This window comes from Ambystoma mexicanum, chromosome 8 (genome assembly GCF_040938575.1).
Source record: "Ambystoma mexicanum isolate Mex_15411 chromosome 8, UKY_AmexF1_1, whole genome shotgun sequence".
In the NCBI taxonomy this organism is placed as follows: Eukaryota; Metazoa; Chordata; class Amphibia; order Caudata; family Ambystomatidae; genus Ambystoma; species Ambystoma mexicanum.
This window is the reverse complement of record NC_090929.1, coordinates 1,244,536,831-1,244,564,114: the sequence shown is the minus strand read 5'-3', so window position 1 is coordinate 1,244,564,114 and position 27,284 is coordinate 1,244,536,831. Positions and strand designations below refer to the sequence as shown.

Genomic DNA, 27,284 nt, shown 5'->3' with positions numbered 1-27,284 from the left:
TAGTCAGGTAAGTCTATGGTGGAGAGGTTGTATTTGTTGGCTCTCTCGGCTCACCTTATGTTTCTTTTGTCCCCTAGATGGTGGAATTCGGTGAAGAAAATGGAGGCTGCGCCGGATCGAAAAATGCTGTGAGGACTGGCGAGTATGTGAGGACTGGCGAGTATGGCGCAGCGCTGCAGCTGGCGATGCGACGTGTGAAGAATAATGTCCTTTTCAAGTTCGAAGATGTGATGGATCCGGAATTCAGGTAAGGATTGAAATAATATCTGTATTCTAACCTTTCCTTCTTTCTTCTATTGCTAGGAGCTCTGGATTCGAGACGGCCGTGGCTGAAGACTGCAGGCATGGTGAGCATTATGCTGCTGGATGCAGAATAATGCGAAGCATGTGCTGCTGTTCGGGCGTGGTTTAAATAGCCTCCAAAGTAGTTCCAGGTAAGAAGTCCCTAGAACCACACCCGAGTAAAAAATAGTCCCTGTAGTAAAATAGTCCGATCCAGCCCTCACGTTGGCTTGGATTCATTTGCAGCATGGTCTGCATGAGGTAAGTAAAGTCTATGAGCCTGGTGCCTATGGCGCCAGGACTGAACCCAGACAGCACCCAGCCGGGGCTGCTAAAGTTTTATTAAATATCTGGATGCCTGCTCCCGGGGCTGATAGGCTTGATCCGGATGCCCGGGGGTAGGCATCATGACAGCGGCAGCATTGTAAAATGAAAACTGAAGAGAACAGTGTATGAAGCGTATGTGGCAAACGATGCAAACACAATTAATCTGCAGATGAGTGATTGAACTTTGAAGCCAAGATACGGTACCGTAGACAGTGGTCCGGCACCATGTGGGTGCTCATTTGAAAGCCTCTGTTAGGTATCCAGCTGAAAGGTAGCAAATGTGAAGAGTGATAAAGAATTGTGAAATCGAAGTGGCCCTGCAACCCAAAAACCCATTGTACATTCAAAAGTCTTCGATAGTTGATGAAATCGTATGGGAAGTTGGTCCGAGCCCGGCAGAGGGAGATCAGCTAAAAGCTTTTGATTAAAACAAGTTTGTGTAAAGTTATGAACATTGTGTTAAAAGGAATCTGAGCCCGACCAAGGGAAATCCGAGATCTGAGCCCAGCTGAGGGGGATCCGAGGTGAATAGCGAATCGCCCAAGAACTTGAGTTCTTGTGATAATCTGAAAGAGAAAAATGACTTGTTTGTCGCATGAAGAGACTTTGAAAGGCAAAGAGACTTGGGATTGGAAGGCCCTGATGCTAATGCTTGAACTACATCTTCATGCTAGATAAGACAGAGACTGTGCTAAGCTTGAGTGTACCGCCTTGTCTTGTGCTGAAAACATGGGATGTTCAGGCCTTTGGTCTCCCTTTCCCGACATATCATTTTGTGAACACTGTTCTTTTTCGTAACATTGTTTCTCACACTATTTGTATTTAGAGGTAAGGATTGGCAATAGCTTTATTAATATATGCCCTTTAAATTTGACAAGACACTACAAGGACTGTGTTACTATTTGATCGTCGTAGCTTGCTCCCATCTGTTGATTGTTCAACGCCACTTTTTCAAATCTAGGGCACGAAAAACCATCAGACTGTGACATTTAACCCAGAATGGGAGACGAGGCACGGGGGCGGGGGGGAGGCACACCTGGCACTGTGGTCACTTGTGTCCTTCTTACTGTTGACACCATGCCTTTCTTACATGTCTCTCCGCCATCAAATACTGGATGGATTCTCACTCGCTCATACTCGGCTCCACTAGGATTGATGTTCTACATTTCCCATCCAAACAGGCCCTCTCTTCCTCTCCCCCTCTTTTATTCTTCTTTCTGGACTACCTTCCCTCCTTTACTTCTGCTCACAACCTTGGTGTTGTCTTGCACCCATCTCACAACTTCTCGCTCTTCATCTTGAAATCTGTCGCTGCGGCCACACTTGATCTCCTTAACATCAGAAAAATAAGACATGGTCTTCCCTTAAACACTGCTAAGCACCTAATCTCCTCTTTAGTACTCTCCCGATCGGACTACTGTGCCAGTCTACTCTATGGCTTTCCCATATATGCTTTACCTCTCAACAAAATCTTCAACTTTGCTATCTGTACACTCTTTGGCTTCCCCACTTCACCTCGACCCTCCCACCTAGTCAGTTAGGCTGGTTATCTACGAGAGACAGCAAAATATAAACTCATTCTCATCATCTTCAAATCTATACAAGGGCTTGGCCCCACCCTACCCATCGGCCCATCTCAATCCCTTGCTCTCTCTTCACTCCCTACGATCGTCATCGGATCACCTCCTTGCCACCTCTCGTGCCCCTTTTGATCCCTCATTTCCGCCCTCTTGCTCTCCTCACTCCCTTACTCTGGAATGCTCTTCCTTTCCCTCTCTGCACTACTCTCACCATCTGTATTTAAATCCAACCTCCTAGCTCTCCTCCAAGAACCACTTACATAGCATTCTATGCCACCATAGCTCCCTGTTCTAACCCCCCCTACTACAACACCATGGCACTTATCCCCTCACCTCCTCATCCTAAATCTGAACACTTCATCCACTATCCCATTGCTACATCATGCCTGACAGACTTTGTCGTTGTATCATCTGATCTTATACCCACATCTTCTCACTTATTGTTAAAGAGACCTGCTCTCCGCTCTGCAAAGCTATGTTAAAATGTTTTGTAAGCATTTTTGTGCCACAAATACATGGGTTTCCCTGTACTAAATAAATAAAAAGAATAAACAGTCTGATTCATAAGAGAAGAGTTGTCAACTTGGCACAGTCCTTACTCAATGCTGGCTAGTGGTTTCAAATACCTATATTTCCATCATCTTTGGTAGGGAGAGCTTGCCACTGTGAAAATGGATGATCCAAATTATACTCAGAGCTGCTCTAAACTTGCATAAAAAAATTGATCAGCTAAGAGAAGCGAGTTATTGAATCTCCTCGGGATTCTCAAAATAGGCCCAGTCTGACATTCAAGATATGACAATGAAGAGTCAACATTTGAGCATTATACTTCCCTCGTCTTTCATTAATTCAGTGAAATATGGACTAAACTGGTGTGACAAGGATTCTGGAGCCAGGGTCCACAAGTTCTATTTGTTTAAAAGTGCTGATAGCCACATCTCCATGCCTCTGCTCCTTCTTGGATTTCATAATCTCATGATTCTTCAGAGGGTAGAGGCAACAGAAAACTGCACTGGTCTAGTTGCTGACTTTTTCACCCCCCCCTGTGTACACCTGTGATAACTCCGGCCTTGGCACAGATGTTCTTATACTCCTTGCAACCATTTGCCAGGCAACGTGCAGATGACATTTACTAGCAATGCACAGTAAACAATACATTATCAAATGCAAGTGTCCAAAATACATTTAAGGTGCAGTCAAATATAATTCTTAATACCATGCCAGAGTGTTACCTCGCCAAAGCCAAAGACCTGGGCTATGCCTGTAATGTGTAAACAATACTTGGAGGAAGCTTGATTTTAAAATTAGCTTATCCCATTTAAATTCTCATACTTATTCCAAAGTCTCAACCGTTTTCACACTATTATATTTTCACTGTTCATCTGCATTTCCAGGACCTATGTGCATGGTACTTTGTATTTCAAAGATTGGCATCATACAATTCAGTACTTACAAGTGCTCCTTCCAGCTTAAAGATGGCTGCTGCACCCAAACGGTCTGAAGGAGACATTTTCCGTCTCCAGCGTCTGCGACGATATGTATCCGAACTGCGCTCTTTTAAATGGAACTTCCAGCCAATCAAAGAGGCATATTCCCATCCTTCCATATCCTCTGCAGAAAGGAGTTCCTACAAGGAAGGAATTATGGTGCACATTAACCAAATTCAAGAAGATTTTCGTATGGCCAACACCAGGGGTGTCCTTAGCGGCTGCAGCGCCCTGAGTGGCACAACAAACATTGGGCACCCACCATCCCCTCAAGTGTGCTCGGGTCATTGGGAGGGTGGGGGGGGGCACATTTTTCAATATTTTCTGATCATCTCCCTACTGTTATTAAATTCACTCTGCTCCCGAGAGCAGATTGCATTTAAAATCAAAAGGGTGCCAGCCAAGCCTTCTCCCACCACGCCAACTCGGGGGAGATCTAGAAAGACTCTCCCGAGCTGGCGTGGCAGGGGGCTTATGCCAGGTCGCCCCACCCCGAAGGCCAGCTGTAGCAACACACATTGTTCTTGCAACACACACACAACATATCAGGATTGAAAGGATATTACTGAATGCTAAAAATGCCCACTGGTTTTGATTTCCCCTTGACATTATTTTCATTTATTTACCCCATATATTGAGGTTTGCAAGAACACAAGAGATGGTTCATCTTATCCAGGGAAAGCAGAATCATTTAATGCCACGTTGTTTCCAGATGAGCCTCCTTTTTTCAAATGTTTTCAGATAGGGTAAAAGTAGGAAAATAAGGTTTATATTGTTTTCAATTAAAATAAATCCCAAGTGGTCCCACAATGCTCTGCCACAGTTGATCAATCGAACTTTTCTTCCTGCAGCGGTCCCATCTCTTCCAATAAGATCCCCAGCACATCTGCAGACGGCGCGATCGTGCACAGATTTTTTGAAATGAGGTATTTTTCAACCTCACTCCCTTTCTTAACTCATTTTGTTTGAGGGCACTGGTCGCAGGTTAAGGGTAGCAGTGCATTGGGACCTTGAACCCCATTTAGGACTATGGTATAACACTACTACATCTCATATTGGGAAATACTTACTAAGGACATAGGTGGCTTAACAGAACAAAATATTTTTTGGACATCCCTATTACATGGATGCATTAGGGCTCCGATTAACAAGACTTTGTAGGTACTGATCTAGGTGCTTCCATTACAATGCCCTCCCCCTGGATGAGGCATGGTCAGGCCGCAACCAAAAAGCAGCTAGTTTACGAAGTAAAGGCATTGGGCCTCATTACGACCCTGGCGCTAATGGGTTAACGGTGCCGTAAAAGGCTGCAGCGCTGTTAAACCATTAGTGCCTGATTACGAGGTCCCTTTGAGGGACCCGACCTTAACGGCTGGTCTACACCAGCCGTTAAAGTAGGGACCCGCAAAGGGACCTTGGTGCTAAGTACGGTACCGCAATTTGTGGTACCGTACTTGGCGCCTTCCACATTCCCATTGAGCCCTATGGGGCAAAAATGGGAATGGGCCATGGAGGAAGGGGGAATTACCGTCCTGCCAACCTTGTAATGGGGTGGGAATTCCCCCTTTCTCCATGGCGGAGTCGGTAAGTTACCGGCATGGACCATAGTGCTATTAGCACCATGGTTTTCCGTCTGGGTCGTAATGAGGCCCATTAAGTTAGATGGTGACCCCCCCCCCCAGGTCAACACAAGGTGATTGGCGAGGGAAGCAATATAAATTAACAAAAAGTCAACACAGAACATTGAACATTGGTAGCATAGCAGTAATAGCCATATACGATCCAGCCACTCTCCCATGTCATGATGGCCTAACCTTTGCAACCAGCTCTTAAGTGTTTTCCCATTTGCAGCGTACATAGGGCGGACCTGGAAGCCCGGAGCACAAAAGGTTTAGCACAAAAGCGCAGCGTGCTGTGTGTCAGGCTTCCGGGGCCACACTATGTAGACTAGGAAGGGAGCAGGAAGCAGCCTGCTGGAGGCCGCAGCTGGAAAATGGGGTAGTGGGTGGGAGCAGGGGGGAAGAGGGTGCTACGTTGCAGTGGGGTATTCGGCAGGGCCCCCCTGACCAGGGCGGGAGAGGGCTATGCAATAAAGATCAGACCTGCAGAACACAGCCTTATGTGCTGGAATCCACATGTGCAATCTTGTGCACACAATGGAGGAGACATAGATCCGTTTTTCCTGTCACTAGAGGCAGGGGGTGGATAGTCGCAATGTGCACAGTATTAGTGGCCCACTTTGTACCATCCACTCCTAGAGAGTTGGGAGAAACTAATAATGGCCTGCCTCTGACGACAGGTCGAATTCTCCTGGATTATCCTGCAAAGGAATCAACGCTCCATCCTGCTCACTCCTCACTTTTCTAGGGTAATCCTAAGTACACACTGCTCGGTGGAAGGAGGGTTGATGAGGAATTCCCCAAGGAAAGTATGCAATGTATACCAGCTCTGGTATCAAAACGCCAACATGGATTGGCCAGTATTTGAGTAAAAGCCTACAACCAGGGGTGTGTGCCTTTCAAGTGTCACTGTATTTTAGTACATGTTCAGGGCTCTGGGATGGCCACTTTCACATAATGTCGGTTATCAGGGGCCCTGAACAGGATTGGGGAGAGAAGTTGGAGAGGAAGAAAAAGTAGGTTGGCAGTCAACAGACCCTGTGCACTGATAACCCAGATACAACACTCGATGGGCAACATGACCTGATGTCTAGCATAAGAACATGCCCTTAACATTTGACTCCTAGGTTTCATGTATGCTTTATAGTGCATGTTTAGGAAACTATCCTAAGGCATGTAATGGTCCGCTCACCATATCAAATTATACATAATCACCAATCCGAAAAAGCAGTTCGTCAAGCAACGAATAGATGACCACTACACGGGCAAGCGGAATACTCAAAGAGCTTGTTTCCATTTAAAGTGGCTGACATTAGAGCCCAGTTCAGCTGGGAATAGTCTTAGTGCTGCCACAACTAAGGAGAGTAGGGGCAGCTACTACATGTCAGCGTGCATCCAGCAGCTCCTGTGGCTGCTGCCGGCAGTAGAGTCAGGCATTAATGCACTGGCAGAGTGGGCTGCACTCGGGTGCCAGTATAGGCGAGAAGTAGCCTGGCAAAGGAGGAGCCCAAAATCAAGAGGTATGTAGGGGTGGCTCATAGATGCCACCTAACCTGACCCCAGAACTTGTGTGCCAAACACATAGTCTTTCTCTTGCTGCCAAGCGCAGAGGCCAGGAGCCACAACAGGAACACTTACCGAAGATGAAGGAGAAATGTGGTTTCCCTCTGCGAAATGCAACAAAGCAAGCTTTGACTGCAAAATCAAGGGATTCCTTGGTTTATTAAGCTGCATTATTGGCACAGATCCCTCCTATGCCTCCTAGACAACTGTAAGGGTGGATTTGCAAAGGGTGGTTATGCAGATTGGAGCTCAGCAAAACAGTCTACGTGCTGAAAATAAGGTGAGAATAAGGGAAAGATCCTGCTGCTTGGAATGTGATAAAGCATGCTTTCCATGTGTCATGCTTTCCACCCACCAAAACCCATTCAGCAATGTGTGTTTTTGTCTTTCACATGATCAACTGCTTGTTTGTGCCGAAGACAAGGCAATATTATAAAAAAAACATACACATTGACAAAGCCAATAGGTCTGGCTTTGCAAATGAGAGGTTAAGAAATTGTCCTGAGCTTAACCAAATGTATGATAGATATCCTTTAAACATGGTTAGGTGCCAACTTCTTGACTTTGACAATGCTTGCAGAAATTGCATTTTCGATCACCTAGGACCATGTGATCCCCTCTGAAACCTCTTTAATTGCCCTCTGCCTACAATGGCCCTGGAAATCTTTGTTTCTTACTGTACTAATGCCCCATTTCACCCCTCCCATCCCCCAACTCCTCCTTATCCCCTTGCCCAGCATCCTTTACTATTCTCACAAATACCACTCAGACTGCTCCACTCTCACTTACCATCTCTAACTTAATCTACCAAACAACTACCTACTCCCAACTCCGCCACTCCCCTACTCACCTTACACGGTCACCAGAATGGCAATCCCTTTGCAAAAAGAAAACTCCTTTCCCACTAATCACTTTGAAATCCATCATCCCAAACTCTCAGCGATGGTCGACAATGAAACGGTTAGCCATCATGCAGCCATTAACACATTCTTTGCCTATGTCTTACCCCCCTCGTCTCTCCAGAAGGCGATGATTTTGGTCTCATAATTCGCAAGAAAACATCATTGGCATCCGTTTACCTCCCTGAATTCACCCCCGTCTCTTAGCAAATATTGGTCCAATTCCTCACTCCCACCCCTATTGCTATTCTGCTCATTTATCACCCATTATTTTTTCTCCGACATTGACCTCTTTACCAAAATGCTCACACCCCGATGTCCCTCGAGTCACAATGGGTGACAACCTCTATTGGATGTCTAAGGTTCAACAGCTCCAACTTCATACCACTCTCTCCAACAACTCACTAGTACCTACATATTCTTCCAACCCACACCCATGCTAACTCTTGATCTCATATTACAAACTTGCATCTTGGTCTGCTGTGCTCCCATAATGGACCTGTCCCCCCACTGACCACTCATTCACTTCATCTCTATTCCTCCTCCACTCTCCCATTCCCACCTCCTCCATCATTCATCACCAAATGTAAATTTAAGCCTGTGTTCATGGTGCTTTACCTTGACCAAGTCATCATCTCACTCAATGTCAACTTCCCTCCACTTGCTCACTCCATTGATTTTGCCTTTACTGAAATCAACTATGCACTGTCCACCCCCTTACATCATCACTACTCTCCCCACTACTTCCCCCCCCTCCTGCCCAAGCCTTCAACCATGGGTCTCCCTAACCATGAGTCACAGCTTATGCTGCTGGGGCCAATACTGATCCCCCTTCACTCTCCTCATTGCCTACACGGGCGGACGTGGACCATGGCTCTTTACATAGCCAAATCTTCATATTCCAGTACTCGTGTTTCCCCTCTCAGCTCACAAACTATCAGGGACCGTCCAGGCCATGAACCCTCCCGCCCTACTAAGGATCCGTCTATTTCCTCCTCTCTTTGTGCCAAAGACTTGGGCTCCTACATATCCAATACAATCACCAAAATACAGTTCCCCTGCCTAACCAATCTCGCAGAACCTTCCATCGGTTCCCCGATCTTCCTCACACTCTTCTCTCCCTCATCCTTCACTTTTTAACCCATCCTGTGTGCCAATGTATCTCTTTGCAGTACAAATATTTAGGGACCTCGCACCAGTCACTTCTGCTCATCCCGCCACTTATTAAACCTCTCTCTCAACTGGTATCTTCCCAGGCTGTCACAAAAAAGCCAGACTCATACCTCTCCTAAATAAACCAAGTGCGGACACCAAAAACCTGTGATTGCACATACCTACATCTCTCCTTCCCTACTACTATAAAACTGTCAAAAGGGTAGTCAACTACAATGTGGTACACTCACTTGCTCTTTCCCTCCAAACTGGATTCCTGTCCAAACACTTTACTGAAACTGCGCTCATTCATTTCAACAATTCTCTTACCACTGCCAACCATTCCCACTTATACTCCATTCTCATCCTTTTAGATCTTTCCACTGCATTGGACACTGAAGGATGGAGGAAGTGATGATCCACAAACTCTTACCCTCCTTGGCATCAAGTTAACTACTTAAGTGTCCTATCTCAGACCATTGTCACAACAGCTAACGCGACTACAGCAGCTCTTCCCAGACACCCATTCCAGTGAACATTCCTTAAAGATCAGTCCTAGGCTCATTTCTCCAACATATACACCTCCTCCTTTGGCTTTCATCATTATCTATTTGCTGACGATACTCCAATTGTCTCCTTCCTTTCTTTCAATCTTTAAACGCATAGCCAACAGTCTCATTGCCATCCACCACAGGATAGCGCCATGCTGCCCCATGCTCAACTCACAGATTAAAGTGCTCTTTCTCCCTGCCTCCAATGCAAACACCACTCTACCCAATCCAATCTCCTATCGCACCCCCGCACCCAAACGACCTCACACCCTAACCCATTATTTCAACAACAACAAAATACAAATACATTGTCACCACTGCAAAACTCAATATATGGAGAACCTGACAAGAAGCTTATTCTGAATCCGGAATCACCTGTAGTAGAGGCAAAAAAAGATCTGGCCCTAGCAAAGGATGTGGAAAAACTCAATTCAATAAAGATAAAGAACAATAGGAAGAAAACAATAAGTTGGTCTGCCAAAGAACGGTCAAATGCTACCTATGTCGAAAGAGACGAGGAACCGAAAAGTAGAAATTGCTCTACTCCAAATGAAAGGCACTGGAATCCAAATTTGACACCGAAAGCATACATAAAACGAGAATTTAAACCGCCAACAAAAGGTTCCAGTGCTCTCCCTAAATGGTAGAACTCAGATGCCCAAGAAGACAGACAAGCTAAAAGAGCCCAATTATCAAGGGCAGGTAGATCAACTAAGTCACGATCATTCAAATTAGAATGATTACTGAAAGAAGGTGGTCAGATTATCCTGAATCGGAAAACTATCATGACATTACTACACCACATTCCGAACCTGAAGTCACTTCGCTCTGATGACATCGATATCAGAGTTTGTGCATGAAAACTCCATGGGCAGCGTTTAACTGCACATTTTTTCACAAGCGGTAAAATAAAATGCTGAGGGAGGCGGTGGACAAATTGAGATCCTCAGGCTACGACCTAAGAGAAATTAAACATTCTGAACTCGACACAGAGATCAAGACTGAGAACAAATTCAGATACGCCGAACCGACCTCATAATTTCAGGCCACAACACCAGAGTCCAGAAGTCACAGAGAGAGAGGGAGATCTTCATACACCAACTCCTCGAGGATGGCTGTAGTATCCAGCAGACACTACACAGAGATCGGATAAAACTGATCAACAAACATCACAAGATTTTGACCAAAGGGGACGCCAAAGCGCATCAGGTGCAAAACACCCTCATCCCTGAGGCTCTAGGTACCTGAAGAACAAACACAAAACATTGAATAGGTGCAAGTCGCCCTCTCCTCGAAAAAGGCAAGATGAACGTGACGCAAATTTAACTCGCTATACAAACGAGGACTTTGAGTCCTCATTCGATCTCGAACGAGTTCCTCATGGTCCTTTGCCGAACTGGAAAATTACCATAGATCAGGATAAAACAAGACTAAGACATCTGGAGGTTGATAAGGAATTTTCTCAAAGCTCAAAAGAAAAAGAGCTAAAGGAGATGGGCTTGGTTACCGGAATCCTTGGCAAGCCACTCCAGATTTTAGCCACCAAAATCCCCTCCTCGTACCACAAGCAATCAAAGTGGTACACCGGAATGCCATGTACCACACCAACTGATCATAGGGTTTTCAGGAGGCCTGGCTCACAAAAACACCCTCTCTAGATGGCTTTGACATTGCCTCTTCACCAGCATTAAAAGGTTTAGTGGGAAGACCTTCTTCGAGCCTGCTTTCAGCTTTCCGCTCGGGAACCGGCCTTCATCTGGAAAACATCTTACTGAATGACACTTTCATCTTAGCAACCTTGATTTCTTGGAAACCAAGCTTGGCTTCCAAGGATGAAATGAGATTCAAGCTATACCTAGTGATCAACATATACTGGAACCCCAAAGCGCAAGCGACAAAATATTCTTGACCAAGATCGAAACATTAATAGATGAAACCATTGAAGAAAATAGAATTTACCATAGCATCATATGTGGCGATCAACGCCCCTTTTTTAAATTTAGGGCATGAAAAACCATCAGACCGTGATTTAACCCAGAATGGGAGACAAGGCACAGGGGGGGGGGGGGGGGGAAATCACACCTGGCTCTGCTCACAGAGGAGAATTGTGGTCGTCCCGCATGGACTCAAGAGACTTGCATAATCTTCACTTCTCTAAGACCTCCAAAATACCAAATATCCCCACCTGGGAACAAGAAGGACGTGAAGCAACTTTGGACCACATTGTCATGCCTGCGCCATGGGCGCATACATTGGCGATCAATATGGACAAGTTGTTATTCATTTATCTGCAGAAAACTCTTGGATCAACCGCTATTCCCTTCTTGGATCTTATTTCCCATTTGCGAGACTTTGGTGCTTTTCTATTTTTTCCAACAAACTACACTTACCACAATGCACTTGGCTATAACTATCTATTCCTGGCAATTCCTATTTTTCATCATCGGAACTACAATCCCCAGAAGCCCTAGGGATCAGCTCTGCTTCCACCAGCTCAGGAACAGAAAGGGAGGAGATCGATTGTATGCAGGTGTGCTGATCCAGGTGCGAGCAATTAGCCTGCCTCTGTGCTGGACTGGGCAGTATAAAAGCTGCTGCCTGCAGGAGCTCAGTCTCTTGCATTAAGAGTCCTTCCAGCACCTTTTTGCTTCGAGCCACGTATTTTCGCATGCTGTATCCTGTTGCTGTTTTTTTCTGATCCTGTTTCCAGTGCCTCGCTGCCCAGCTCTTCTGGGCTCACTCCTTGTTGCCCAGCTCCTCTGGGCTTACTCCTTGCTGCCCTGCTCCTTAGGGCTCCCTGCCTTGCAGCTTGCCTCACCACACTGCCTACAGCCCTTGTCCTCTGGGCGTCCTGCCTTGTGGCCTGCTACACCCTGCTACCTACAGCCCTCGCCTTTTGGGCTTCCCGCCTCAGCCCTACTCCTCTGGGCGTCCTGCCTTGCAGCCTGCTACACCCTGTTGCCTACAGCCCTAGCCTTTTGGGCTTCCTGCCTCAGCCCTGCTCCTCTGGGCGTCCTGCCTTACAGCCTGCTACACCCTGCTGCCTACAGCCCCAGCCTTTTGGGCTTCCTGCCTCAGCCCTACTCCTCTGGGCGTCCTGCCTTGCAGCCTGCTACACCCTGTTGCCTACAGCCCTAGCCTTTTGGGCTCCCTGCCTCAGCCCTGCTCCTCTGGGCGTCCTGCCTTGCAGCTTGCTACACTCCTCTGCCTTCAGCCCTTGTCTTTTGGGCTCCTTGCCTACAGCCCTTGTCCTTTGGGCTCCTTGCCTTGCAGCCTGCTTCATTCTGCTGCCTACAGCCTTATCCTCTGGGCTCCCTTCCTTACAGCCCTGCTCCTTTGGGCTTGCTCCTTGCTGTCCTGCTCCTCTGAGCTCTTTACCTTGCACTCTACAGTCCTCTGCAATCCTCAACAGTTTACCTGCATTTATTACTTTCAGTCATTGCAGCCCCCCTGTTTCCTGACTGCTGCTCCCTTGCTTTCTTCCTTGTTTTCTACCCTCAGTTCTTTATCCCTGTCCAATTCAGTTATACTGCTTTCCTTTCATTCCCTTCTTCTAGTTTTCTCATCGACTTCCTTTTTCCTGGATTTGTCTGTAATTGTCTTCTCTTGTATTATTGTAGACCCCTTTGTACAGAGTTTGTCTGTTGGTTTCCGCCAGGCAACCTCTGCCCTTTCCCTTGTCTCGTTTCTGTGTAACAGACACCCATAGCTGATGTTCCCAGCCATGAGCAAACAGCGTGGGCCTCTGTTATAGTAATCCGTGCAGAAAGCTGGAGTTTCCAAAGGTCCATGGAACACTTTCCCCCTTCTGCATACACCCCAAGAGGGAATCCAGTTTGTTTGTACCTTTATTTCCCTGCTACACTTGCCTACTCATTTGTTATCTTTTACTTTCTGCTGTGTGTGTATTTGTCTGTCCACCTTACGTCAGAACAACCACCCAAACCCTACTTGGGTGCCCTGTGCCACTCTTAACAGAGTGTCATCCGTGACACACATTTATGTTTCCAGAGACCTATTGGCAATGGTTTCATCATTTGAGGTGACCAGAAAAGCAAATAGTGACCACAACTTGGTGGCCGTATGGGACGCCCCAGAAATTCAGACATCTTCCGGGAGAAAACAAATGGCAACTCTGATTGAAGTAGCCAACAGAGGCACGCGCCTGAGGCTCACCACCACTTCCATAAAGGAAATCACAAAAAAATACTTAATATCAAAACTAAGCGATGCGAAGGCATCAGGAATGGCAAAAACGGAATACTGCCCCTTGTTGGTTCCTTATCAACAACTTTGGAATAATAAACTCAACAAGGTCCATCTACATAGCAAAAACTTGCTCCTGATCGCAAAAAGGAAAGACATGCATAAGAAAATAAGGAGAGCAAAAAATTTGCCATCCCCGAAAAATAAAGAGGCTGCAAAAACATCCATGACATACAAAAACTGGCTAAAATCGCATAAAATAATCCTTTACCAAGAAGATTCAGAAAAAATGCTGACTATTCGTGGGAAACAAGCCAAGGCATTTTGGTCCTTAATAGCCCTGCGTGCAAAAACTACACAAGATGCCCTCCTAAACAATGTGGGTTAGAAAAAATAGGTGTCCTACTTTTCTAACTTGTTCAGATCACTATCATTGTCAACAAGTGCTTCCCCAATCTACCCCGAATTCTTGGACGCCGATCACGATAAATCTTCGATCCACCAAAAAATTGCCAAATTAAAAAACTCAAGAGCACATGGTCCCAACGGGATCTCAAACATGGATTTAAAGAATAATCCAGAAGTTTGGGCTAACCTAATCGTGGAAATATTGAACACCTGTGTTGCTTTGCATTCTATCCTGAATTCATGGAAAACAGCTAACGTGGTCCCCATTTACAAAAAGGGCGACAAAGGGGACCGGGCTAACTACCGCCCAATAGCCCTTTTGGACGCCCTTGGAAAACTCTTTGGAGCGCTCCTATTGGACAAATTTAAAACCTGGGCGAACCTTTCAGAATGTACTGATCCTTTTCAAACTGGATTCATAAAGAACACGGGCACTTCGGCAAACATCAAGCTCCTGAGTACACTCAAAGCGAAAGTCATGGAGGGAAGCACTAGAATATTCCTGGCTTTCGTAGATCTAACTCAGGCTTCTGACAAGGTAAACCGAGAAAAACTATGGGCGAAGCTGAGAAATTGGAAATGCCTCTCCCCAATTCTTGAACCTATTAAAGAGCTATTTGCTGGTACATTGATGAGTGCGCCTTAGCGGTGCGGGATAACTCTCAGAAGAAATAGCTATTTTCAGAGCAGCCAAAAAACAAACAATCAGATCTTTTCTGCCAAGTAAGGGCAAGGAAAAAGAAGAAAAAAAAACATCGGCAGAATGCTTTATGCTGATGATATTCTGATTGACCAGACCGCCGAAGGCCTCCAACAAAAACTGGACGGTCTCCTTGTCTACCTTCAATCGAATGATCTAGAGTTCAACTCTAGTAAGAACAAAGTTATGATTGTCAAGAAAAACAAAGAAATGAAAGAAACCTGTCGTACTTAGCAGGTGAACGTCTCGAGAAAGTTAAATCTTTCAAGTTTGGGTGTAACAATCAATGGCAGTCAGCAAGATTCTCCAATGCAAGAAACTCTGTACACTAAAATCAAAAGCTTGATGTCACAGACAAAGATGCATGATAAAAAATGTGGCCGCTTTTCGCTGAAGCCGTCAATACATTTCTACAAGGCAAAGGTCTTACCATCAATCGTCTACGGAGTCGAAGCTATGCCCTCAATTCCTATTAACATCTGGCTAAAACTCAAATGATATTTCTGGAGGAAAATTTTAAACCTGCCATCTTCCACCTCTGTGGCCTCTATCCGGAGAGAACTTAGTCTAGAGTCTCTGAAAGGCACTGTTGATCTGAATGGCCTGATGCCCTTCAGAAAAATCAGAGTCTTGAAACAAAAAATACACAAGATCATTCATGAGGAAATGAACAGTGGTAACAACAAAATGCTGTCCAGATGGACATTAAGAAATCGAGCACTCTTAGAAGAAATAGGAAGCTATGTGACGGAACTTGAAAATAACCCAAAACAGCAAGACGCCTGAAAGAATGGTACTGGAGTAAAACTTTAGAAAGGGCTGATAAGAATAAACTTACCATTCACTTGCCAATAAACACCCAAAAAATAAATGAACCAATGGAATATTTGTTTAAATTTCCAAACAAGAAGCCGAGGTCGACTTTCTTGAGGGCACGGATGAACCTATTAAAAACTAAAGCGCTTTTGGCAATAAGAGGCAGCTCTACTCAAAACACTTGTCGGTTCTGTGATCAGAAAGACCCAGTGGAAACAATAAGACATGTGCTCCTCTCGTCCTGGATTAACAAAAAGAAGGATCCACATGGGACATCTTTTTAGGGGCTGGACTTTAGGGACAGAATATTGGTTTGGATATAGGAAAAAAACCAAACAAGCTAAATCAGATGCAGAATGAAGACATCCGGATCTACTACTGATAATTGACAAAAAAGGAAAATCTTTTTCCTTTGAACCAAATAAGACTTTATGGACATAAAAACCAAAACAACAAGACGGAAGACATTACTTGTAAAAATTGTATGAAAACAGATGAACCAAGTTAATATAAAAAAAAAAACAAGAAAAAAAAATACTAATACCCATGGCTCGCAACCTTGGGATTCCTTTAACACTGACCTGAAACTCTTCCAGTTCATCACAGCCACTGCCACCCTAGTGGGACAACCTCAGAAACATTCGAAAAAAATCTGCGCGCACCTCGCACACGACAACTAAAGCACATCTCTCCACTTGTATTCTGCAAAGTACTGCTCAAGCATTATTCTTGTTCTCCATCGTTTTCCTTTCCTCAACAATGACCTCAACTTTGCAACACACACACTTTCTGTCTGTTGCTAGTCTATAAATCCATCCATGGTCTTTCTCTCCACCACCTCTCTGGCTACAACTTAATCTACTCTCCCTCTCTAATTCTCTCCTCCTCGTCTCTACCCAACTGATCAGTCCTGGCACCCCTTGTGCCTTTTTCTACTTTTGTTCTTTTACCCTATATGCCCCACTCCACTGGAATGCTTCCCCTGCCCCCGCCATCAAAGCCATCTCTTCAGTGGAACTCTTCATCTTCAAAAACCCAGCTCAAAATCCACCTGCTAGCGATGGAAGTAGTCCGGTCTCCCCTACTCCCCTCACTCTTCTATCAAAACTAACCACCAGACCAACTGCTCCTTAATTCTGCCCTTAGGACCACAATGTAATGTCTAAATACTGTCTGGAGGCTCTCAATGTTAAGTACTGTTACACCCCCCCTGTCCCTGGTATATGTTCCTACTCTTATCCCTTCACTGTTATTTAATCCAACAATGCTCCTATTTAAAGGCACAGCACCCAACGTCCCCCTCAGGTTTGTTATTGCCTTTGTAAGTGACTTCTGTTTGAAAGGAAAACCTGTTCTAAAAAAAAAAACAGGTACAAAAAGTACATAATGCTCCTCACTTCCTCAACGCATGTGGGTTGCTGTTCACCCAAATCACCTTTTGACTTGTCCTTGAGCCCTCAAACCATTCCTCTGCATTTTTGTTCTCCCACAAAACACACCGAAGATGCGTGAGCAACATACAAAAACTAAAATATAATAAAACTCAGAGAAAACGTTTTTTTAAACAATTTTATATTTTGTTGCGCACTTCAATAACAGACATTACATTATGAATTACAGTATATCACAGTACACAACTGTTTTCCCCCTCCACTCCCCTCCCCCCCACATTTCCCCCCTACCCCAGCCTACTTTGCACCACACAATTCTACAATCTCTTGCTTACTCTCCCCCACCTATCTAAATCACTGTTCCTTCTTGTGCAGGACTGTATTCCAAGTGTCTTTTGTCTAATGTATACATGGCCGGCTCTGAGATCAACTGTCTCCAGGCCTCCACCCGCTCCCCCTCTTGGTCCAAGTTTATGCTTACTGCTTCTTGCCACACCACCATTTCAGCATTTGGCCATTTCAGCAGATTTTTCCACCATACCTGCACCAGAGGCCTTGTCTGCGCCTTCCATCCCATCGCTATTCTACATATCGCTAATATGTATGCCAGATCCCTCAATTTTCTCGCATGTTTAGCTCTCTTGGGCCTTGTGAAGCCCCCCAGTAAACAAGCCTGGGGGGATCCGATTTCCAAGGTAAATCTACCTTTGCTAGTGTTTGAGCTACCTCCTCCCAGAATTTACCAATCTCCATGCAGGCCCAGAACATATGGACCAGGTCCGCTTCAACCTCCCGCACTTTGGACATGATTGTATTGCTGTTTGGCCAAATTTTGCTAACCTACTCGGGGTCCGATTTGCTCTATGCGTTATATACAATTGGATCTATTGGAGCCTTGTGTTCCTGGACACCTTTTTGTGGTAGACCTTAGCTCCATCCCATAGAGTGTCCGACATTGGTTCTTTCAGGTACGCCTCCCATTGTCATCTCGTCTGTCCCAACTCTTTCCCCACCTTGGACATTAACAGCTCATATATTTGCGAGATTTCGTGCCCACCTTCTGATACATCATAAAATGTCTCAATCGTCTCAACTGGCTGCAATGGCACTTCAGTCTCCGGCCATCTTTTCCTTACATTCCTCAGCTAACCGGAATATGTGAGGTGCTGCCCTATGTGCACCCCAGTTTCCCTCATCAATACCTCAAATCCTTTAGGCAAACCCCCCTCCATCAGATCTCCCATCGTAGCCACCCCTTTAGGATCCCAGTATTTCCACATATTCAGCCGCAGTTGGTCACTCATCCCTTCTAACGCCACTAGCGGGATCTGTGGGGAATATGGTGTGGTGTTCCCCATCAGTTGGCAGGGTCTGCGCCACATTGCACACCCCAAACTCATCAACCTGGGCGCTCGGGTTAAACGAGAGTCATTTATACATATAACTTCATTCAGAAAGAACTGGGTTCTTGTTCTTTGTAACAGTCTCGACTCATATGTGTATTGGTCCGATGCCATTTAGCCACAAATTGCGACTGGCTAGCCACGAAATACACTTCAAAGTTGGGTAGTTTTATCCCCCCTAGTTCATAAGAGTTTTGAAGCTTCCAAGGCGCCACCCTGCACCTTGAGATATGCTATAGGAAGTTTCTACATATACTATGTATTTTATTGAAGAACGACCTCGGTATTGCAAATGGGGATTTGTTAAAAAAAAAAAAATAACAATTCTTGGGAGCACCACCATCTTCAGCAGTGCTGCCTGTCCCATCATGGACAGCGTTAATCTAGCCCAAAATGATATGGAGTTTTCAATTCCGTTCATTGATCTCACTCTGTTCCGTGCATGTTCTGTCTGAGAGTCATGATAAATGTCCACCCCCAAATAGTGGAATGTATTCAACTCCCATTTAATTGGCAACACCGGTAGCATGCGCTCTGTCTTTGATACATCCCCCTAGTGGAAACAGGCTCGACTTCTGTGGGTTAATAGTTATGCCTGACAAAGCAGCGTATCACTACATAACTTCTAAGATGTACTGCAGATTTGTCTCAAGATGTTGCAAGTAAAGAAGCAGATCATCTGCGTACAATGAGATGAGATGCCTCCCCCCGGAGTCTCTATTCCTGCCTCCCTGTAATTGTCCCTCAGATAAACTGCCAGTGGCTCTAACACCAACATAAAGAGCATCAGGGATCAAGGGCACCCTTGTTGTGTACCCCCTACTTAGCTGCCATTGTTCTGACATAACTGCGCCCGTCTTGACCCTAGCCACTGGTTCATTGCACAGCAGTCGCACCCACTTAATATATGTCGATCCCATATGGAATCCTTCTAACACTGACAGTAGCCATGGCCTTCTAACCGAATCAAACGCCTTAACTGCAGCCAATGATGCTACAACGCTTTGTTGTGTCTCTCCTTGGATACAGTCTATCACGTGGTGCAATCTACGCAAATTAAAGGTAATATTTCTTTGCAGGACATATCCTGTCTGGTAAAAGTGTATAAGTTTGGCTATGCTCAGTCTAAGCCGTAGTGCCATTACTGCCGTATCTTCCGGTCTTGATTCAGTAATGACAGTGGTCTATACAAGCCACAGTCTGTGTGTGGCTTATTCGGTTTCAGTAGGGGGACAATCAACGACTCCAGCAAGGATCCGGGCAGTCTGCCCATTTCCAGGTTTTTGTTAAGCATTTCCAGCAGTGGAGCCAGAATTTCTGTCTTGTAATCTTTATAGAATTCACTGGGGAGCCCATCAACCCCCAGGGCCTTCCCTGTCGGTAGCTCTTTGATCACATGTTCTAGTTCATCAATTGTAATGGGGACTTCTAGCTTATCTCGTTCTTCTATGCTTAATTTGGGCAAGTTAATCTCTGACAGTGCTTCTTGTATCTCTTCCATTTCACACACTGAAGTTTCTTCATACAATCGCTTATAATATTCATAAAAACATTTACTCCTTTTGTTTCGCACAACTCTCCATCCTTTCTCACCACTGCTCTAACTGTCTCCCGTTTGTTCTCGCTTTTGTAGAGCCAGGCCAGCAATCGCCCCCGTCTTGTCTCCCTCTGTGTATTGTCTCTCGATTAACCTTTTATAATTTAAATTGCCTAACCTACCCCAATGCTTCCGCCAGTCTTGTTAGGAGGACCACCTCTTGTGCTTCTTCTAGGGATCTTCCCCGTGCCTGCACTATTTCCTCTAATCTGCTTTCCGCCTCGTGCACATCTCGTAAAATCACTTCCTGTATGCCCTTTGACTTTGACTTTGATATGGCTGCTCCACTTACCACTACTTTAAATGCTTGCCATAATGTTCCTGCTGATCTCCCACTACCCTTGTTATGCTGAAAATATTCTTTAACCTCCCCCTCTTAGATGTTCCCGGAACCCAGTATCTCTGAGTGCCTCCACCTGAAGTCACCATGTTGGAATTCTAGCTCGGGGGGGGGGGGGAGCCTGCCATGTGACCACCAAAGGTGTGTGGTCTGAGAGGACTCTTGCTTTATATCCGGCTCTTTTAAATTCACCCAGTAGTTCTCCACACACAAACACATAATCTAACCTTATGTAGAGATTTGTGGGAGTATACCCGGTCTTGCATATGCATTGTCCTCCACACATCTTCCAACTTAAATACATGCATCAGCGTGTTTAAGGCCTTCGCTGTAGGGGATGGATGAGTAAATTTACCATCCGACCTATCCATTACCGGTGTAGCATGCAATTAAAATCTCCTCCCCATATTAGCGCCCCCATCTCTGTACAGGCCTACCTTGGTATACAAGGATCGGAAATATGCAGCTGTGTCATGATTTGGGGCATATGTGTTAATCACACATATTTCTCAATTTTCCACCCTCCCCCATAGAATGGCCATCCTGCCATCTGTATCCAAATAGGTCTAGAGGACCTTGAACGGAACCATCGGTGCCACCCAGATCAGCACTCCTCTAGCATATGCCGAGTACGTGGAACCTAAAGTCACCCCACTCCATTTCTGTGCTAAGGTGTCTTGTCTCGCTTTGGTCCGATGTGTTTCCTGCAGGAGGGCTATGTCAACTTTTTTAAATTTCAAATATGTCATTACTCTATTCCACTTAACATAGCTATTCAAACCCCTGACATTCCAGGTTGCTATCCTCAATTCACCCACCTTCTATAGGCCATTCCGCCCTCACCCTCCATTTATCTCATCCACCCTCTCCCGGCTGTGCATGTCTGTAGGTCAACTTCCTGTTAACTGTGCAAACTCCCCTTTCCACCCCTTCCCCAACTGTTCCCAACATTTGCCCAGCTTCGAGGCCGACGCTCAGGCATTTACGCATCTCGCTCCTGTTCGTGCTCTGCTGCTGGTGTTTGGAGTGCAGCGGGAGGATACTGGATTACCAGTATCCTGCCTAATCTAATCTACCGAGGGTGATAGTACGTTTCCTGGTGCCATCTAGGGCTTGGAGGCACCAGTGTTTTCTGCATTTAGCTAGCAATAAATTGTTATTCAACTTTCTGTCTCTGATAACATTATCTGATCATTACCCTATGGCTGCTTCACGGTGTAAATGTACATTATGTAAGCAATGCTAGTTCACTTATCACTTCCGCTTCTTGTCTGGTTGTGCTTCTCTGACGGGAAATTCAACGTGTCCATCCAGTTGTTCACATCATCTGGGGTCTCAAAGAATACAGCTCAGTCTTTATGTAGGACCTTCATCTTTGCTGGGTATAGCAACATGTGTTTAAGATTAGCTGCGCGTAACCTCCTCTTGACCGACGCATAGTTCATCCTCTGCTTTTGCACCAAGAATGTATAATCCGGATACGCCATGATGGTCACTGATGCTCTGCTTATCATTCCTCCTTTACAAATGTTTTCTATGATTCTTTCCCTATCTTTATAGTTCAGTATCTTGGCAATGATCAGTCGAGGTGGGGCCCCAGCCAGTTTTCTTGTCCGGGCTCTGTGTGCTCTTTCAACTGTGAACCCCTGAATGAGTACTCGGCCCCTATCTCTTGCAACAACATGGTTTTGATAAAATGTGTCGGGTTCGAGCCTTCTTCGCCTTCCGGAAGCCCAACAATGCGTAAATTATTTCTGCTGGCCCGTCCTTCCGCCTCTTCAGCTCCGTTTTCCAGATTCCACACCTGCTGTTGCGAGACCTTCTTGGAGTTTTCTTTGCAGCTGCTTGTATTAGCCTTCACTTCTTTCTACAGCACACCCCTGCGATCTGTCAACGCCCTGACTTCCTGTCACAAGAAATTCACATCAATGCTGATTGCATCAATTTTAAGTTCCAGTGATGTCTTCTGCTCCGCTATGCCCTCGAGGATCTGCTGATCGCTTCACCTGGGGGCCTCATCCCCTTGTGTTTCATGCCATTTTGTTCTCGCATCATCCATTCATTGCACTGACTTGGCAAATGCGTCTATTGATCACTGCTTCACTTTGGTCTTGCTGGGCTTTGATGCCATTGTTGCATCTGTTGGCCCCACTGCCTACACTTTCATAACAAGCGGTGGAATACACCATCTGTTCTGCTATGATACCGCGTTGGGCAGTGTCCTGGTCAATGCACTCATTTAGCACATCATGCTCTCAATACTTCCGGGTGGTTGCGTTGATTACCAAGTCTCTTCTTTGCACTGTCACTTTAAGGCACCACTGCGTGTTCCTTGCACTCTCCTTTTGTACGTGGGGTTTCCACTGGGTGCCACTAGGTTTGCTGCGTGTTCCCTGTCTTTATTGTTTCCAGGAATACACCGGTCGTAACATCTCCCCAGGGCATCACTCGGTTATATTTTGTAATCTATGTGCACTCTGAAATGCCCGGCCAGGAACTCCCTTTGTGATTTACTTTGTATGCAATTGGCATTCTGTGTCCAGCTGTTGCTGCTGTGTACTCCCACAGGCCTAATGTGGCCTTCTCACGGGAGGCCCAGTTTCCATCACTCGCCTTCAGGTTCACACAACCCTTGTTGTGGGCTAGCTCTGCATCTCCAGAATCTCTATGTATCAATCACCCAGGGTAGTCCTCAACCGTTGGAATTTCTATTCCTCCATTGATGTGGTTGCTGCGGTTCTCTTATTCAGCGGGGGTATCCGTTTGGCCTGTGCTGCTTGTTTCCTGCTGGCATCCACTCTACTGAGCCTGTGTTGTGGTAGCTGTAGTTAAATGGCCCAGGCCCAGTTGCTACGTTTGGGATATCTTAGATCGTGGCTTCTTTCAAGCTCCATTTTGACATGGCTTCGCTCGTCTGCGCCAGATACCATCCGTCTGCCCCTGTTGTTCCTCTTGTGCAGTTTGGTCTGTTTTGGGCCGTCCACACCTCAAAGTCTTAATTATCCTGTGTGGCTCTTACTTTCCCTAGGGTCAGGCCTCTGTATTAGCACCTAATCTTTATCACGTACCCTTATTCAGATTTGTACTTTTTGCCCACACTTTATGTCAGCCCTCCGGTGGCCGTGCTTCTCAGTGAGCATTTGGTGTATTCCCCGCTTCAATAGTATTCTGTTTTTACTGCCAGCTAGCTCATGCTGTGTCTCAGCCTTTCATCTGCTGTGCTCAAGCATTCCGAACTTCTGTGGTCATGTCAGTTTCCCCTTTTCGGAAGGACGATCTTGGCACTTCCTTTGTCTTCTGATGTATCCCTCACACTGGTTCTGCAAAAAAGTTCACTTCATAAACCGGGATTCAATTGCAGGTTGTACGCTTTTTCTGGACAAAGGCTGCCACACTAGGTTGTTTTGAAATGGTCAATTCCTTCCACTCGTTGAATTTGCGATTGTTATCCGTGCACTTAGGGGTTATACACATAATCTTGCAATATTGTGGCCGCTCCAGGTGGCTCTGCAGAGTTGCGAGCCCTCGTAATTCTTCCCCTGCATTTCCATGTAATACACACTGTGTTCTCCTCTCCGTGCGGTCTCATAAATCCCACGGACCTCCCGTTGGGACTTCGTTGCTGCACAGACTTTAGTTAGCTTTTTCCTCCGCTACTGCAGCGTCCACCATGCCAAACGGACTCGGACACGGCCGTTGTGGACTCTCCTCTCCGTCTAAACCTACATCATTCGCCAATCGGAGTCCACCTTTGTTTGGCTGCGGCGCGGCTCTTCCTTCTTCGTTGTAGCTGTCCCTCGGCTAATTCCTTTGATCCCCACCAGTCTGTAGTTTCCAGTTTCATCCATTCACAGCTGCCTCCAGACAAGTTTAAACATCAGGATCACGAACAGATCTGCAGGAGCACCTCGGAACAACGTCCTATTCCGTGGCAATTACCCAAAGCTCAGAGAAAACTTGACGTTTATGCAGGTCTGGATCAGTTCAATATGGCAGACAAACAAAGCTAAAGCCACATCAGTGTGGAAGGGTGCAGCTGGCATGCAAGAAGCCTATTAGCTAAAAGAGGGCAGGTTTACAAGCTGGCCATAAGAAATGCAGACAAGAACGTGAAACAGCATACAATAGGGGGCAGACCTTCAGTTATACAGGACCTGTACACTGTGGAGACATGGAAACCAGACAATATAGTATATTACAGACTAAACTAAGTTTTTGTGAGAACAGCTCATGGCCTTTGATAGTCCTGAACTGCATCAATAAAATGCCCCAGCATCCTAACTAACACTTTAGTTTAGAAGAGTCCCAGACCTTACACATTTTCAGCCCTATTTTTTCTTTAATATCAACACACCCAAACTTTTAAAGTACCCATCTAGCCTTTACAAGACCTATATACCTAGGGATGGCTTTGCACTCTATGTAACAAGTCACAAAATCACTATCAATACAAAACTTCCAAGCAGAGGAAAAAAAGATTGTCCTGCGGACTACACTGTTGAATATATTTTAGCAAAGGTGTTGGTAATCTACATTACCAAGAACCTTGCAAGCACTGATCAAATTCAATACAAGGGGCCTTGCTCTTGTGCACCACGTTGGTCAACAAAAGGAAGACAATCTACTAGAAGGGCGAAGCAATTTTGCAACAGAGTAGGGATATTTCTTGATTTCATGAAAGCATTTCATTACAGTTAACATTAGCATTAACATGTACAATTCAGAGGGCATGAGCTTAGAGCCAAAAGCATTGTATTAGACCCTGGCACAAAATCTTCTACCTAGTTGTAGTATTGCTATAAATTAACTCTTATCACACAGGGGATATTAGCAAATGAGGAAATAAAAAGGATATATTTTGCTGAGAAAATAGATGTTTGTGGGCATTTTCCTGGCAACCATGATAAAGACACTGGCCTGACTTACAGAGCTCATTGGAGAAATCCTTTCCTTTGCTGTTGGTTCAGGTTTTACAATCATTTTGCCAGACTGGATGATGGGACTGGAGTGACCCCTAAGTACAACCATTGGCTGTGTGATGTAGGCCCCAGAACCAGTACACAGAGGGCATCCGCAGGCTCCCCAGACCATCATAAGCCTTGGAATAATAGCTCCTCTCAGGACCTGTAAGTACACCTGCCCTGATAACTTGAGAGCTAGCATGTTGTACAGTGAATAAGTGACGGATAAAAAAATGATCAACTTGCCCGAAAGTAACAAGCATGGCCAGCTCAGATTTTAAAACCAGAGAGGGAGAGAGACGCCTTTTAGTCCAAATGGTAAGGGACATCCCAGGCACCGCATATACTGTTAGGGTCATCTAAGACTTGCCAATCTGTCAAAAAAAGCCTTACAGGTCTGGGGACTCCGCTTGCCAGTCTGTGTGAAGACCCCAACACCTCAGACAGGACACATTTTGAGAGACTGTCCTTATAGAGAGAGAACATAATCCAATGATATGCCAGCAGAAAGGGTCACTTAAAAAGAAAGACTGACTTGTTTTGGAAAGACCATCAATATGTTTGAAGGACAAATTGAGGGACCAAACTAATGGTCCTTGAAAACACTACTCTAGATTCCCATAAAATACCCCATAAACTCTCACAACATGGTTTGAGAGGAGACAGTTTACATTAAATGGGCTAACTCACATAGCTGCCCTCATGCCTGTCGCTGGAGTTCAGGCACCACCCTGACGAACAAAGAGAACAAACACTGACTGCACAAATGGGAGCCTCTGGACACCATCCTCGGTCATGGATGCCAACAACATGAAGAGAAAGTGGAGCCACCGGAGATGCCTCTCTCCAAAGACTTGTGCCGCAGCATACACCACAACTAATTACAGCTGGGGGGTTGATAGCACTACATAAGGCTGCCCAATCACAAAGCTCACGCACAATGAAGCCCCAGTTTAGGACAATTATGCACTCACAATATCAGTGTGTGGACCCGCTGCAATATAAAAGGGGACAAATGATCCGGAATAATGTGGGTGTCAGGAGTTGGAGACAAGAGGAACGAGATTGGTGGGGAGTGGCGAGGACATGAAAGGTATGAAGGAAGATGGGAGCATGAACAAGGGGGAACCGACAGGAGGTGTTGAGGAGAAGAAGAGGGGTAACTAAAAGGTACCAAAGAATACCAAGGATGTGGAGGAAAGAGGCAGAGACAATGAGGAAAAAGAGGAGCAACAAGGAGGGGGAACGGTAACAGCCAGATGGTGAATCATGAAAGAGAAAAGGAGGCCACAGATGGACGGAAGAAGGCAGGCAAGATAGAACTATGAGATCTGAGGAAATGAGGAGTGAGGAGAAAAGGAGGTAAGAGGAGAGTTAGATGGCCTAGGAGGGATTTTAGGGAGAGCCTGAATTGGCAGAAAAGCCATGAAGGTCTCCAGCAGCCCAGCATGGGTCAAGTCCAATGTGATCCTGAAAAACATCTGAAAGAGTCAGATGACCAGTTCACATCCTTCTGACTCGAGGGCTATTGTTGGTGGTGCCAAAGGTATCTAGGACGAGAAGGTAAAATACCTAAGAAATACATCTCAGCTAGGAAAGACGTGTGGGGCACTTGTTTCAGTTGTTTATTTCTGTTAAAGGTACATCTGCATATCCCAGTCAAACCTAACCCCTTATTTCTCTGTTATAATAAAGACCTTTCAAATGTAAAATGTGACTTAAGTGTTGATCACTCAGCGTGCAACACTAGTCTCAAATGCTTAACATAAGCTTCACCTGGTAAGACCAATCAATCAGAAGATGAACTCCAATTTAATTCAGCAAATAAAGTATTAATTGAATTGGCATGAACACTCTGTATAGACTGCTAGAATTCACACTATTTTGATCTAGATAAAAAGGGCAGTCCATGCTTCATGTCTTGTTGCGTAAATATAATTGTGTGCAGAAAAAGCTAGTCTTCCTCATCGAGGTACGTCCACGTCCCCCAAGAATCATTTGG

At 45.5% G+C, this 27,284-nt stretch overlaps 1 protein-coding gene across 1 annotated transcript in view; it reads right to left on the bottom strand.

The window, feature by feature from the left end:
• MYOF (myoferlin) overlaps nt 1-27,284 on the bottom strand; it is a 1,388,224-nt gene that overhangs the window by 557,051 nt on the left and 803,889 nt on the right. Inside the window, exon 29 of the mRNA XM_069611360.1 lies at nt 3,643-3,816. Within this exon, the coding sequence (XP_069467461.1) occupies nt 3,643-3,816 (174 nt within the window). The remainder of the gene's footprint in view (nt 1-3,642; nt 3,817-27,284) is intronic.